The sequence below is a fragment of the Dysidea avara genome, chromosome 1 (genome assembly GCF_963678975.1).
Source record: "Dysidea avara chromosome 1, odDysAvar1.4, whole genome shotgun sequence".
NCBI lineage: Eukaryota > Metazoa > Porifera > Demospongiae > Dictyoceratida > Dysideidae > Dysidea > Dysidea avara.
In genome coordinates, this window is record NC_089272.1 from 52,277,752 (window position 1) to 52,293,717 (window position 15,966).

The following is a 15,966-nucleotide window of genomic DNA, read 5'->3' on the forward strand; positions in this document are numbered from 1 at the left end:
ATCACGGTAATGATTTTGCTAACCATTTCATATTTAAAAGCATTTTAAGGAGTAACGTACAGTACTGAAAGCCTTACCACTGGTGGTGTATTTGGACAGCTAACTGTGCCTGAAGTTTTGCATGTGTTAAAGCACCCAAAGAATCTTAAAGAATTAGCAATACAGGAAATCAACAGGTCTGCCAAAGATTTTATGCTATTGTTGACCACACTGATATCAGTTAAACACTTTATATAGAGCTAAGATGAAGAAGCTGCAAAACCTATTTGACCACTCAGCTGTACTGCAAGTTTTTGAGATGCTGAAACAGAACTTAACAGATTTTATCACTGAGAATCCCAGAAGATGAGGTTGAATGCAATCTTTTGAGTTTACTGCAGCATTATTGTATCATAAATAATCCTGACGACTATCTTTTTTGCTAAAATAAATGTGGAGTGATCACTCAACCAAAGCAGGCTGTGCAGAATTTGTGACATGCATGGGAGGAGTTCTTAAAGTGCCTCTACCCTGACCACATGCAGAAAAGTATTAATTGTTATACCAGACATTAAGCTAGCAGGATAGACACAATCATGTATTGATGATGGATCCTAACAATGCTTTGTAAAATCAAACACTGTGGACTATTGTTACCAAATCTGACTAACTAGTACTGATTATGACTAGATTATTCATCCTTTTTGAGCTGGTGTGCTGCTGCTAGCAATATACAAGACATTTCACTCAACTGTAGAGCAGCATAGTGCATAGTGTGCTAAAGTTGTGTCATTTGTGAGAAAAGCATTTTCCATATCAATTATACTTCTAATGACATTCATTTTTTTATCTAGTGCCATTTGACCTTTGGTGACCTTTACAGCCTTTTTGTACTGACAATATAATTTGGCCAGAGACATTATTATTTTACATTTTAATCCAGATTAAAGATGTCAATCTAAGAAACAACTTGGCTTTTGTTTGAAGTCAATAGTTTCTTCCATTCCAAAGTTATAAACACTTTTATTTGTTATAAAAAAAGGAATTTCTGGTAATTTCATTCCAAGTTATGGTCATTTGTATTGTTAGCCATGAAATCCTATAAACTACATACCTGCCCATTGGTAACTTACACCCCAAGGGCTATTGACTTCAAATAAAAACTGAGTTTTTTCTTTCAACAAGATCTTTAATTTGAAACCATGTTATACTAGTATAAAATCATGCCTCATGATCAGCGAAATAAAGACAAATTTAAAATGATGAAAAAATGGCCGTAAAGGTCACCAAAGACAAGAAACATGCGATGGTACATCCACTAAAATAAATATCATTAGGAGCACAGTCTGTGTGCAAAGTTTGATACTTTTCTCACAAAGTACACCAAAATTAATGACCATATTTATGCGCTAGCTATACATATGCTGCTAGACTACAATGAAACTATTGAGAACATTTTATCATTAAGCATTGCTATTCTAGAGCATGCAAATTAACCCATCTCATCATTCTTGTAGTTGTATTGCAAAATAATTATTCTTTTTAAAACTTGAAAAATATTATTAATGGGATAACTACAAATGTATTTGCGCATCCATTTTACCACATGTCATGATTCTCTTTGAACACTCTGGACATTGAGATTTTATATTGTCAGGTAAGTAACACACTATACAGCATGCATGCCAGACCTGATCATGAGAACATAGCTATAAAAATTTCACTAAGATAGCAATTATGGTGATACACTATAATACAAAATTACACATGTACATGTACAAAAATACGTGCAAAAATCAATTGACTTCATCTTCAAGGGCAACATGAAAGTTCACACCTCTGTAACAGTGTTTAATAATGCACTGATCTTCCTTATTAGGATGAAGTTTCTTGTACATTGCCAGTGCGCCCGCTTGGAAATTTGAGCTACCACCTACTAGTACTAAACAATCAGATGTGACTGCAATTGTACGCTGTAGTTGAGCAATGACCACAGCATTGTCAAAATTAAGATACTTCTTAAAGCTGTTTTCAAATTCACTGATAGTTAGACTATAATTGCCAAAGACAGAGTTGAAGAATGCTTCATACAGCATTTCTTCGGGTTTCGTACTATTCTTAGAGTGTCTGTAATGAAGACTGCCATATTGTCCCAAGTCAATGGCTAATGTCCTGCTCCATTCTGGGTGAATGTTTAGGTATTGTGTGAGGTTCGTAGCACACTTCACCATATACTGCACCACATCATTGTCAGTGAATGCATCCAACCTCCTTGCCCAATTATAAACCTTTTCTACTCTGACCATCACACCATAGTACTTACCACAACTGGGATTAAACTTTTTAATATATCCTTTGCTAAAGTTCATCATTTTCACACTAGGGAGCAAGCCAACAGTGACAGTGTTGTCAGTACGGAATGATGGTGCCTTGAGATTGTCTCGTGTACGCCTTATCCCATGCCATAGAGCAAATATTAGTGTGACACTATTAGAATTGTGAGTACCCAATATATATTGTGAGAATTTTTCCATTGACATTGGAATGGATGAACTAAATTTTATACACACTTCATGTACAAACTGAAAACCAAGATCTCTGAAGAATTTTAATGCCTGCGCAGGAAAGTTTGTATCACCGCATTGTCTGCTACCATTTATTCTATCAACTTTCCTAAACAAGCCAGTTGGAGAAGACGCATCACCATTACATGTAAAAACAAGAATTGTTGTTTTGGGAGCATTTAACAAAAACTCTTCCCATGCCACTAGTTCTGCACAACCATTTTCTGTTGTTTGGTTATTCCAAAATTCCATATCATAAATATCCCCAAATCTCATTGGATTAGTTGCACCTGCAACAATTGGACGGAAATTGAAGGAGTTTTCAGAAACAAAAGGCTCAACAACTTTCATGTTAACAGAGTTTGCAAAGTATTGAAGACCCCAAAGATTTCTTGTAGCTGCTGTTTGTTGTTCATACAATCTATACGGCAAAATGTATCCCTGAGATTTATGTTGACTTGCTATATGTGGTGGTGAAAGAGTTTTACCAGGGGAGTTCTTAGTGACAGGCTTAATTTGCTTTTTTCCATCAGTGACACCTAGGTGGTTTCTTCTGTTTGCAACTTTCTTCACATTGCGATGGAGAACATCATCTTCCTGAGTTAGCATTGTTACCTTCAGCCACATATTTAGCTTGTCATACTCATAATAATATATTGTGCCACACACAAGTATTACAAAACAGATGAAGACAATGAAACTATAATATACACAACGAGTTCCACCTAACACGGTGCTCTTGCTCATTCCTGTAAGCCAACATACATCATACATAATTAAAATAACATTTGTTACACTACAGTGCACCTTAAAATAGTGTCATTTATATACAATTATACAGTAATAACATACACAACTAAGCACAATATTTTAAATGACTTAAACCATAATACAATATTTTTATGCATAAAACATTTTGCATGATTCGTTTATACTGAACAAAAAAATTTCATAGATAGATTTATTAATAGCTAATGAAAACTGGTTGCATGTTAATTTTAGCAATGAAGTTTTAGTGACAGAAAATGTCTAGCTATGTGTGTGGGGCTTAACCAGTAAAATAGTAACCATGATGTTGGAGAAAGAGACAGCTGCAGTCATTACAAATTGTAGAGATCCATAGTGTAATTGACAATAAATGTGAAAGGTTAAAAGAATCAGGAATAGTTCTGGAATAATCAAAATAATCATCTTTTAAATGCAGTATTAATGAAATCCTAATAACACAGTAGTATGTGAGTATAGTTTAGAGGATTTCAATTTCTCTCTCTTCTTTACTCGTTTTGCACTCCATTATTTCTCAAATTGCCATTACAATACCAGTGGGGTTGAGTTGTGTATATTGTAGTATCACTCTTGGAAATAATATTGAGGAAGAGTTTTGAGCAGCTATAAAGAGGAAAAGCCATGGGTACTGTATTTACTAACAGGAAAAAAACATGGTTGTCATGTATGCATAATTCCATGTCCCTTCTCAAAAGGACACAATTTTTGTATTTATAGCTGCCCTGTACCTTTGCCACCCTACAAACCAAATTTAAGCAAAATCATCTTATGCGTTAGTAAAGCACAAGCTAAGCTCAACTTCTTCATTATTAGTGGAGGCCTGCATCTTTTTACACACTTACATCTCTATAAAATATATTATACTTATATTGCGAAATTTGGTGTATGAGTAAAGACATACTAACATACATACCAAGACTGATCACTCTGGTGCAAATTTAATAAAATTAATGTCCATGGAGTCATGCTTGGGTGATTATTTGTATAAAAAGGTCGATTGTTTTTAATGCCTGCTGCTTATGGGAATAACTTGAAAATAATCAGTGTATAGGTCAACCAACATAGCTCAAGCTATTGATAGATAAATAACCTTTACACTACCTTCTAAACAGTGGCAGCAGGCAGCGGAGTCACCTTTATTTAAGGGGGGGGGGGGGGGGGGGGAGGGGAGTTTGGGAGTCTAGCTTGGTGATGCCATGGGCCTAGTTGTAAGTCAAAAACCAACAAAAAAAAGGTAACTACCTGCTGACAATAGCTGCCCTCCACACCAACTATATCTCCTTAATTATAACTACATACGTAGCTACACTGCTCCTCTGAAGAATACTGTGGCTGCTTTATTAGAGTATCTTGACTGCTAAACTTCTCTTGAGTAGGCCAATAAGATGATATCCAAGTTTTATTGTTAGAACCATTCTTCTCAAAGGACATAAAGTGTCTAAGATTTTATTACACACATATTTTCCCATTCAGTAGGCTTGTGTTGATTATGCTGGCATAATTTTGGGGATGAAAAGCATAAAACATAACGGAGCACAATGGGCAAATTTCTGCCACCACAAGTATAACTTCTGCCTGAACTTCTGCTATAAAGTCAAGGGCTAACCTGATTTTGATGGTGAAATGCACAAGTAGAAAATGCACTGCAGTCTTACTACAAGTTTGCACTCAACAGAGTGAGTTTTTTATTGTGGGTTTGAGTTTTATAGGACACATGCAGTGATGTATCAACTAAATCAAGGCATGGAAAAGCAGTTTAGCTGAGGTTCAATCATTGAATTTGGTATTATATAGCTTGTCTCATCGTCTGATTTTGAATAAAATACTTGCTGTACCTAGAGTCACAGCACCATGACTGAACATTTTGCTGCTAAATACAGTGCAGTCACCCAGTAATTCACACCCCAGTTGTATGAAGGTAAGTTTTTGTTGAGTTTGAGGCAAGCTAGAGGTGGCATATGTCTAGTATGCCCCGAGTATTCAACTTTAGGGCACGCGCCTAGTAATATTCCCCGAGCATTTGGCTTTAGGGTACACGTCATGTACTTTATAGTTAGGAATAGGGTCAGGGTTAAGGTTTGGTTTCTTCTTTACTGGTATTATTTATATAGGCTTCTTCATGAATGACATATATAAGGTACAAACTAAGGGTGTAGGGTAGCTGGCAACGCAGTAATACAGTGGTTAGAGCACTGGGCTAGAGTGTGAGAGGTCCAGGGTTCAACCCTTGCTTAATTTATTCAAGTTTTTTTTGTTTTCGTAGAGTTTTTGTCAAAAATTTTTTATTCACGTGACTGCCATGACTCTAGGCACTGTGATATGATGATTATGATTATTGGAAGCTCAATTGGAAGACAATACAATAGAAGCTCTGATGATAATAAAGTTAGTGTTGAGTCAGTATAGCTAGTGAATGTCTGGACATTGAAATAGTGAAGTCTCTGCAGGTCTGCAGTGAGACTGGGGTTAATATCAAGCAAGGAAACTATTTCAAAAATCTTGAGATTCTCTAATAGAACAGTCAAACACTCTAATAGAACAGTCAACGCATGCAACAGAAAGGAGAACTATTTAAGTGTTTATCCCCAGGAGGCTAATATGTTCTTGGCATTTTGCTGCATACATAGTAGTTGTTGTCCTTTGAATACCAATTGCTAAGATCAATCAGAAACCATGCATAATATTTTATACATATGTAAATATTTGCATACAAAACTACAAAGATCATGTGTACTAGGCAATAAAATGTTTATAGCTTCTGAGGCACTGTAGATATGCCCCTCCCCAGGCGTCCCCTGCCCTAATATGCCTAGAGCACAATGGCGGATCCAGGATGGGGTATTTGGGGCAAATGCTCCCCCCCCCCCCCCCATCCCCAACTCCCTCACCTTGTAGAGGATCAGCCATACTTCTGATTAAAATAGTTAGCTACTAAATTTTATGTCAAGATCAGTTATAAACTCATGAAAATATGTACTAGCATTTATTACAAACTCACTTGAAACCAAAGTGAAATTGTCACCCAGTAACTTCGTGTGTACTAAGCACCTCTAAAATTAATTATTGTGTTCCTGTTGTTTGAGACATTCAGTGCCTTTAAACAGCTTTTAAGACTTCACAACCATATGCATCTGAAAAGGCCAAAATGGAAAAAATCAAAAGTGAGACACTACTAAGAGATGTATATTTGCTGCTTCAAAAATGCAGCACTGAACTAGAGAATCTGGTTCTCCCCAACCACCTACAACTTAGTCTATTTGTGCCCCTCCCCTTGCGAGCTCCTGGATCCTCCCCTGTAGAACACATCCCAATTTCAAGCTATTGTTATTATTTGTATGTTGCAGTTGAAGTGACACTTTCCATTTATATTCTATCATATGAAGAACTTCTCTACACAGAAAAGCACACAAAATAAAAACATAATGCATTTCTGAAAAGCATAAAAACAAGCATAATAGGCAGAAAATTGGGAAAATGCCAAAAAGCATAATAGGCAAATTTTGGAGCATAATAGACTCAAGCCTATACATGATTTTATTATATTGTGTAATTGGATTTTGCAGTGACTGTTCTATTAGAGTATCTAGATTTTTCATGTAAAACATGGTAAGTTGCAGTTGCTCAATTTTAAAAAAGCAAATCCTGCTACAATATTGACTTTGATTCGATGGAATACTAGAGAAAAGTATTGCATTGCTTGATTACTTTTGTAATACTCTAACAGAGCGCACATTTTTTCGATAATTTCTACTACATAGAATGTTCTAGAGCAATCTAGATTTTCCATTGGTAGATCTTTGAAATTATGAACCTTTACAATGAGTAGATTTAAATTAGAATTTTCATTTATAAAGTAAAAATTAAACAGCCGTGATAGCAGCGACTCAGTGGTTAAGGATTTGGGTGGTCAGTATGGAGGTCGCTGGTAAAGTTTTTTTCAACATTTTATACCCTATGGTATTAGTATTATCAATTAATTTATCCAAATTAAGGGTACACAAAAGGCTTATAGTCTGTACAAGGTGGTCCCCAAAACACTTACAGTACAAAAAGCAACACAGAAACAATGACTAGCTACAAGCAAAACAAAAACAAAACAAACAAGCAAACAAAAAATCTATACAAAAAAGTAACAACGAGTAAGAGGCATCAGTTAAACAAATAACAGCGGAGCTGTGGTAACTATTCTATTCGAGTATTTCGACCAAGCAATTTACAGTTTTTTTGGTTTTTGCCTTGTAAATCTATAGCTGTAACAGCAATTTCTTTTAAACCACAAAAGATTTAGCAATGATAGTTAACCTATACGCATACTAATGATAGTTAACCTATACGCATACCAATTTTAAGTAATTCTCATAAGCGGTTTACCCTGTAAGCATGACAAGTCGGTCTTTCTAATGCAAATAATCATTTATACACCTGTAGCTCTATGACTACAAGTATAAGGAAAAAATAGGAATTTTAAGTTCCATTAGGGATCATAGAAAACAAAAGCTGGGAAACAAGGGAGGTTGCCTACACTTGCAGATATACTAGTGAACATTTAACCCCTACTTCAGTCTATACTCAAGACCAAGACTGAACTAGGGATTAAATGTTCACTAGTATATCTGCAGGTGTAGGTGACCCCCAATTTTTTCCTATGATCCCTAATTGAACTTAAAATTCCTAATTTTTCCTTATACTTGCTTGTTTACAGTTTTTATAACATTATATTATGACTGGTGAACCCTGGCATACCGCATCAAAAGAAAGGATGGCACGAGAAATAAAGTTTCCAAACATGCACCCCGGTTATTAATTACTGAGTTGAAAGTGGAGTGTCCATTACACTTTGCTTACAGCTATGTTCAGCCTGTTATACAGCACTACAAACGAAGAACAGTAGGAGAAGCACCTCTGCAATCAATCCAGTCACCACAAATAATATGGACGTTTTGTGCGACCCAACTATCAATTACTACCTCGCAAGTAGAGCGGTTAACACGCTTTGCTTTGACTTACTTTCAACCCGTAACACAGTGTTATAAACGAAGAACAGTATTAGAAGTGCCTCTGAAATCAATCCAGTCACCATGGATAACATGGACAATTCCCATTTATAAATGTAGGGGAGCCATGCTTTGCGCTACCGTGGATCGACACCTTGGGCTGTCAGCAAAATGAAATGGGACACAAAGGAGGACAAAGGTAAGTCCATAATGCTTGCATTGTAAGTACTGCGGTATTCCAAAAGACATGTCTCCAGACGAAGTGACGTCGAACAGTTAAAATATCTAACCAGTAGCCTTAGCTGTTATCAAGTTACACTTGCCTGAAGGCATCAGGCAGGCAGGCGGGTGGGCAGGCGAGCAGGTAGTTAGTAGAAAATTCCATTGTTTTAAAAATTTCATAACAATCTTATGGAGGTATTTAGGATCGTACCGAAGACACTTTTTGGCTTCGTTACACTTAACCAATACTGCCAAGGTACCAGGATGATATTCTGAAGCTGGTTTTTGCCTGATATGTTTGGCCAGAAAAACCCAAATCTCCATGATCCCTATAATATACAGTACTACCGTGCTGTATGATTAATCAGATTTGCACCAACTTACAGTGTAGTACAAGATCGTGCTGCAATACGCTCTTAAAGTGTACCAAAGCTCAAGAAATTGAGCTAAGCATTTGCTTTATAGTGGTTTTTGTGAAGTATGCGAAAAGGGTAATCTGAAGAAGAAAAAACAAGAAATTATGCCAAATTTTGAAGGCCTCATATTTCAGGCTGTGTAGCTCCTCAGGTACTTGCCTATAGACTGCAAACTGTCTGTGGATCAAGTCTGGGATTTTTTTCTGCATTCAGCAGAGTTTTCAGGCTCATGTTTCAGACTCCTTGTGCCACAGGCTAATTTTTTGCCTCCCTGCAGGTCCCTAGAGGGATAGTTGAACAATGATTTCATGATTGCATATAGGTAATCTTGGTCAAATTTGGTATGTGGGGTGCTAAAAGTAGAGGGCATTTGCAGTATAATAATGATTCCAATTCGAGAAGGGAGCACGGAGCTACGTAAGCATGAAAATCACATTTTTTTTCTCCTTGTAAATGTGTGGCGTGCCACCTTTCTTGCCTGCACAAAACACTATCGTGTGTCTTAATAATATTATAACAAATAAGTCATTCAATCAATTCACTAGTCAAGTTGCTGCAATTGTTGTGCATAAATGTTTTATATGCTTTGGTGACAACTATAGTAGAGGGATGAGCAAGAAAAGAGAGGATAGATGATGAGAGAAAGAAGACGTAGTCAAAAGATCTAGTCTAAGAGGAGGAAGAGTAAACAAAACAGCAATAAAAATCTACAAAATAAGCCACAGAAGATTCACTTCAGTGGTAGCTACCTGAACCATTTTTGACTCGGAAGAGTGGTATATCTGTTGAAGGAGCTGATGGTGATATTATGATTGCTAAACAAGCAACATGTAGCAATGATTAATTTTCCGCCAATGCCTAGCATATCCTTTGGACTGTACAGCAGCTACTCATGCTGTCTTGTCTATCGCACTGGAAAGTTGATAAGGCAGTTAGTGCACTAATGAGAACCTCTGAATACATAACTAGCTAATGTATAAGTTGATTATGGCCTACATGTACATGTGTGAACTATTATGTGAATGAACGTAAAAATTAAATGTGTGCATATCTCTTGGAGCAGTATCTTTAAATAATCTTTAGGTGTAGACCCTATCATGTTAGTAGTTAGCTAGGCTGTTTGTATAGTTTTGTTACTTAAACAAATTCAAAACAAATTATTCCCCATTTCTTGGATTAATTGCTACTTGAAATTAATATGCAAGTCAATAATAGGTAGAGGAGGTCAATAATTGAGACACACACTGTCCACTATAAATTATGCTGGGATCATTTTTTGTTGTGAGTAATGCCCGGGGAAATAATACATGCAGCTCTGTCAAAAATTTCACTGTTCTGCGATGTTGTATGCATGAGTTGTGGCACGTTAAGCCTTATAACTGGTGAACTACACCAAAATCCTGTATGAGTTTCCAAATCCCACAGAAAATTAAGCAGATTTGAACCAAAATTCCAGCTTGTAATTATCGATATTTTGGAATCATTACTAATTCACAATGCCAAACATCAATGAAATGACACTAATACAGAAAAGAAAAGATTTCATTTGCACCTGTATACGGGATTAAGTTACAGTTGGTATCAGACCCCTCGGTTCAACAAATCAGACCAAGAGATCTCAATCAACTGCAAATAAGGAGAGTGTCCAACTCCCAGTACAAATCACTGCTACAAGCTCGCTTTTGATCATGTGTAGTGTCCGTAACCTTTCTGGTGTTAGAGAACAGTTCATAGCTAAGTGATTTTGGACAGGTGCGAATAAGGCAGCCTTTGTTGTTGTTTGATTTACGCAAAAAAAAAAAAAAAAAAAAAAAAGCTTACTTGTAGTCAGTGTTTTGGTGAATGTATTCCAGTTCGGCACTCTCCCTCGCACTCTCCCCATACACATAGTAATTGACAAAATCGACCAACAGCAGTGAACAAAGTCTAACCTTCAGAGGTGTTTATTGAACGTCCGCTGGCGTAGCTAAACTCGGCAGTCACGCATGATTAGTTGATTAGAGGGACAATGAAAGAATTATGGTCTCGCGTGGCCACACCCTCAGGGTGGCGCTTATCTATTAGAGATTAGCTATAAACTAGGGTTTCTACTGAAAAGTAGCCAATAGGAAGGTGCTTCATTTTGTTGTTTCTGAAGATTTTCACACAGATTTATACCTCATTACCAACTTCGTCTGTAGAAGAAGGGACATGACGTTATGAATTGCAAACATATGGGAATGCAAATTTAAGGCAGCAGTGAAAAGACTGCTGCTGTTGAATAGCATCAAAAGTTATCAACCATCTATTACTACATGATTTAGCATCAGAAAATCAGGAAAATATTGGTGTTGTCATCTGGCAATTTCAGTATTTTATAAAATTACTGCATTTTATTTTGTATTAGAAATGCGATACTATAAAATACTGAAATTGCCAGGTGACAACACTAATAATTTCCTGATTTTCTGATGCTAAATCATATATTAATAGATGGCTGACAAACGTTTGATGCTATTCAACAGCAGCAGTCTTTTCACTGCTACACTATGTTGCCTTAAATTTGCATTCCCATATGTTTGCAATACATTATTTTTCCTTTTTAAATCATAACCTTATGTCCGTCCAAACTTGGTAATGTTCAAGTTAAAGCAAACAAGTGCTAATTTGTTATGGGAATGTTTGCAGCAGTCATTATCAGCACAATTTTAACAGGTGGGCAAGCAGGTGTGGTCTAATCGACAGAAAGGAATCAGGGGTTAAACCACGGAACCAAACACTTTTTAGCTTACCATTGTTGAATATGCCCATTGCAATTTATTAGTTTTTTTTTCTCTCAGGCTAGATGGAATGCCCTTACCACCACCCCCAGCACTGGCTGTCAAGTGCTGGACAGCTGGATAACACCAGCGACTATTAAAAACAAAGCTATTCGAGGGCATCGGCATTAAGCCTGCCCTCATGGATAGGCCAGATCAGTACTGGCAGATGTTGGACGACGTACCGTAAAGAGCGATGACCCCTCAAACACATAATGGCTGATCTTAATAAAGAGAAGCAAAGTCTGCATCTCATCCAGTACAAACACCAACTATTATTCATTTCCCACTTGTCAGCCAATTGCAACATGGAAGCAAGTTTCTTATATACTGTGCATATGGTTGCAGTCGGTCCCATAGCTACCTCCACAAGTAGAAAAAACCAGCGGAGAAAAGCAAGCCCTCTCAACCTATCATCAAAAGCATGTCTCTTCTCCTGCTCATTAGTTACATAGCACCGGGACAATGGAGAACGTGAATAGGAGCTTGCAAATGGGTTATAAACACCCTATTGTCAAAAAATGCATGTTGCCTATTCCGACCCCAAAAGTCCTGAGCTACAACACCAAGTCATGCACCATCCTCTCGATTAGCAGTGGCATACCGTAGACGCTTGCCATTCAAAGGCTGGAGAGATTTATCAGTAGCAGCTATGGTGATCAAAGCAGTGGATCAAAATAACAAAGGATTGATTGTGGGTTTAGTTGTCATTAGTAATGAAACATTAATTGTGGGATTGTTTTCTTAGTGATGGTTTACTCCTGATGTCAAGCAAAAAGCTCTCCTGATGAAGCTTCCAATCACTTAATTAATACACGACAAGGCAAGTCTTGTTACATTATGTATAAGTTGTTTCTGCCGACTGAGCTGATAATCACTATTATGGTATCATTTCTTTAGAGCAGCTGGCCTGTTAAAGTGTGTGAGAAACAGATATGCAGCCATATCAATGATAGAATGTGACTATCAATGAAATGCAGAATTGAAACACTGAGTGTAGTAGACTAAGTATTATCATTATAAGTATTTTCAGTAGTGAGTTGAAAGAACCTTTCTGTGGCTGCCACTAATAAATCACAGAAATAATGTATTATTTTTGAATCCAATACTCCTATTGAGACCAATATAAGAAAATATTTGATGTAAATGTCAATTGTCAACCAAAAACTTTCTTAATTTGTACCAATGGCTTAAAATACTTTTGCCAAGATTTCCATCTGGGATATCTAGTTTCTACCGAATGAGAAAATTTATAATGTAGCTATGACCTATGACCTGAATCAAGGCTACAGTTCCAGTGCCCCATCAGCAAACACAACAAGGGGAATGACATATACTGTTGTACTTTAGCAGCGACTTCTCATATGCTTTATCAAGAGTTCGTAGTATAAGTACTAAAGGAGAAAGTCCTATACTACCAATGTAGCCTGTACAAACACTTTTACTGGTGATAGAGAACTGTTGATGGATATTGAACGTGGGAAACCATTGCACAATATAGAACAAGGTGTTGATATTCTACCTCACCCAGTGTGTTTGCTGGAATGTACTTCTGTTGGACACACTCTCTTACTACTTTATATTATGAACTCATGCTTTTATAAATTAATCGCTTTTGATAGAGCAACTACATCAGACATAAGGTCCATATAATACCGATAGCTACTAATGGACTATATACTGAGTTAGCTACACAGGTTTAATACTATTGATCTAAAGAAACAGTGGCGGGACTAATAAAGATCATGTGGACAATATAACTATGATACATCAAGGCACCTAGATGAGCGTTATAATGTAGGAAAAATAAATAGTATGAAACTGCCTTGTACAAAGTCTGAATACCATGTTGAGTATAGGCAGTGGCAATTCTAGAGCTGGCATACAGGGGGGCACAGCATGGACGCTGTAGTATAAAGTAGAATTTAAGTGGGGGTCTGGGGGTTGCACTGTAGGATTTTTGGAATTAAAAGACTTTAAAATAGCCCAAAATTGCTGCAAAAATGATAACTAATAATGCCAATCTATACTGCAACTGTTTCCCAAGATTTTTCAAAACATATGTTTCAGCAGGGGGGATTCCTTTTAGAATCACCTGTGAGTTGAACAAGAAGGGCTTTTACTTGATGTAGAAAGCTTCGATTGACTTGATCCAGTCAGCAAGGCAAGCGCATGCATAACATTATAATTATAAGGAACCTGGGATCAAGGATTTCCTCTGCGTTCAACCACCACACTTTTCAGTATAATTTCTCATGCTTCAGTAAAGGCCATTTTAGCTGGTGGAGACATAACTTTATGGGCATCAATGGCTTGGCAAAAAGGATCATCCTGATAATTATTCTGCTGATGAATGCAAGGCCCAGTTGATTATAAGCAGTAGATGTAAAATGAGAGAAGCTAAAGTAACGTTATCATATCTTAACAATGGAATAGATTCTGACAAGCACTGATCATATGCATGTATATAGAAGTTGCATCAAAAGTGTAATGGGAGACATTGTGAATATTTAGTCAGTGGAATTTCCATCCTGGTGAGAGCAGGAATACATATTACACAACATTCTCCTGTACAATAACTATAAACTAATCATTTTTGTCAGACGTTGCATGAGGAGACTGGGCCGGAGAAGCAACCGACATTAACCTCAGGGTTATGGAAATTTTTTTGGTGGTCTTGATAAGAGTAGCTACTGGACTTAATACAGTCCAAGACTTCCAAAACAAATCTTTGGTTTGAAATACTATGGTGTCAGTAACAGAAAGGTTCTTTCAAAAACTCAATACCGAATTCCACTGCAATAAAAATTTGATATCATGACTATCACAGAATAGGTATGTTGTATAGCCTCTTGTATCTTTCACTTATCTCTAAATATTTTTAAAAACGGCTCCTACACACAGCACTATAAATCTCCAAGTGAATTGGCCTTCTGTCACCAGTTCCTTTCTGCTTTCTTTATGGATACATTATTAATGATTCGAATTGAGACTGATTGGTAGTAAATATCACGTCAAATTGATCAGCAGAAACAGCAAAAGCTCTTTACAGATCATATCCATTCCCGGAAATAAGACAACTAATCCGGTCCCACAATTAATATTTTGTTATTAATGGCAACTAAATCCATAATCAATCCCTAAATTATTTCGATCTGTTGTGTGATAAGTTTGATCACCTGGGTGCTGCTAATAAAGTCGTAGGGCAATAGCAAGCTGCACACCTTGATTTAATGTAGTGTTCCGTTCCGTGGTTCCATAGTTTAGCCCCTAATTCCGTTCTGTTGACTAGACCCCACTATTTTAACATTAAAGTGGTCACATGACCAAAAATCCCTTCACATAGGATTTCCACTGCAAAATAAGATGATGCCTCAGCCATTTTCATTGTTTCTGATGATTTTCACCCAGGTTGACCTTATGATAAAACAAACAATTAAGTGCTAATATATTTTTGACTGTCTATTATTTTCAATATCAGTGCAGTTTTAACTGCAAATACCCAACAAGTGGTCATGTGGCCAACAATCCCATTACAACTATAAGGGATGTGCTATAACACTACAAGATGTAGAAGTATTCGTGATAAGGCAAGAAAATACACTAATAATTGTGACTTTGGTCACCCTATAATACAATGATTTTCTAATAAGCTGTCCAATTTAACTATTATGATATTTTTGGTCATGTGACCACTTTTTGTATGCTTTTGTGTGTTAAACTTATGCTGATATTCAATGCTACAAGCACTCCAATAATAAATTAGCACTTGTTTGCTTTATCTTAAAAGTCTGTCTGTGTGAAAATCACCAGAAACAACAAAAGGAGACACCTTCCTATTTTGAGTTGGAAACCCTACATGATAAATACTCTTGGAAAAAAGGAGTGCTACAATAATGAACTAAAGAGACGCTGTCTGGGATAACAATATTGAACTGAAGGGAGCAAGACAGAATTAAAAAAAAGTACAAGCCAAGACCTTTCGGTTTGGAAACATTTTAGAAACTACCATTAGATTTAGTGTTGTTCCAGTACCAGCTTGTTATTTCAGTTCCAGTTCCAGTTCTAGAATCATTAACCTTTGTGGGAATAACAGTTCTGGTTCCAGTTCTAGAACTATAACTGTTAGAATTACAGTTCCAGTTTTAGTTCTGGAAACATAACCTTTAGAATTACAGTTCCAGTTCTAGTTCTAGAACTACAACCT

General features: G+C 36.7%; 1 protein-coding gene across 3 annotated transcripts; it reads right to left on the minus strand.

Annotated features, from left to right (window-relative positions):
- Window positions 1-1,676: 1,676 nt before the first annotated feature.
- On the minus strand, window positions 1,677-11,014 carry LOC136251004 (uncharacterized). 3 transcript variants are annotated; one of them, XM_066043397.1, is made up of 3 exons: window positions 10,893-10,974; window positions 6,328-6,460; window positions 1,677-3,292 (listed from the first exon to the last, which is right to left on the minus strand). In XM_066043397.1, the coding sequence occupies exon 3, from the start codon at window positions 3,288-3,290 to the stop codon at window positions 1,776-1,778; it is 1,515 nt and encodes a 504-aa protein (XP_065899469.1). In that variant the 5' UTR covers window positions 3,291-3,292; window positions 6,328-6,460; window positions 10,893-10,974; the 3' UTR covers window positions 1,677-1,775. The 3 variants fall into 3 exon arrangements, with proteins under 3 accessions (XP_065899469.1, XP_065899462.1, XP_065899452.1); XM_066043390.1 differs by lacking the exon at window positions 6,328-6,460 and having other exon boundaries at window positions 10,893-11,014; XM_066043380.1 differs by lacking the exon at window positions 6,328-6,460 and having other exon boundaries at window positions 10,783-10,902.
- Between the last annotated feature and the right edge of the window lie 4,952 nt (window positions 11,015-15,966).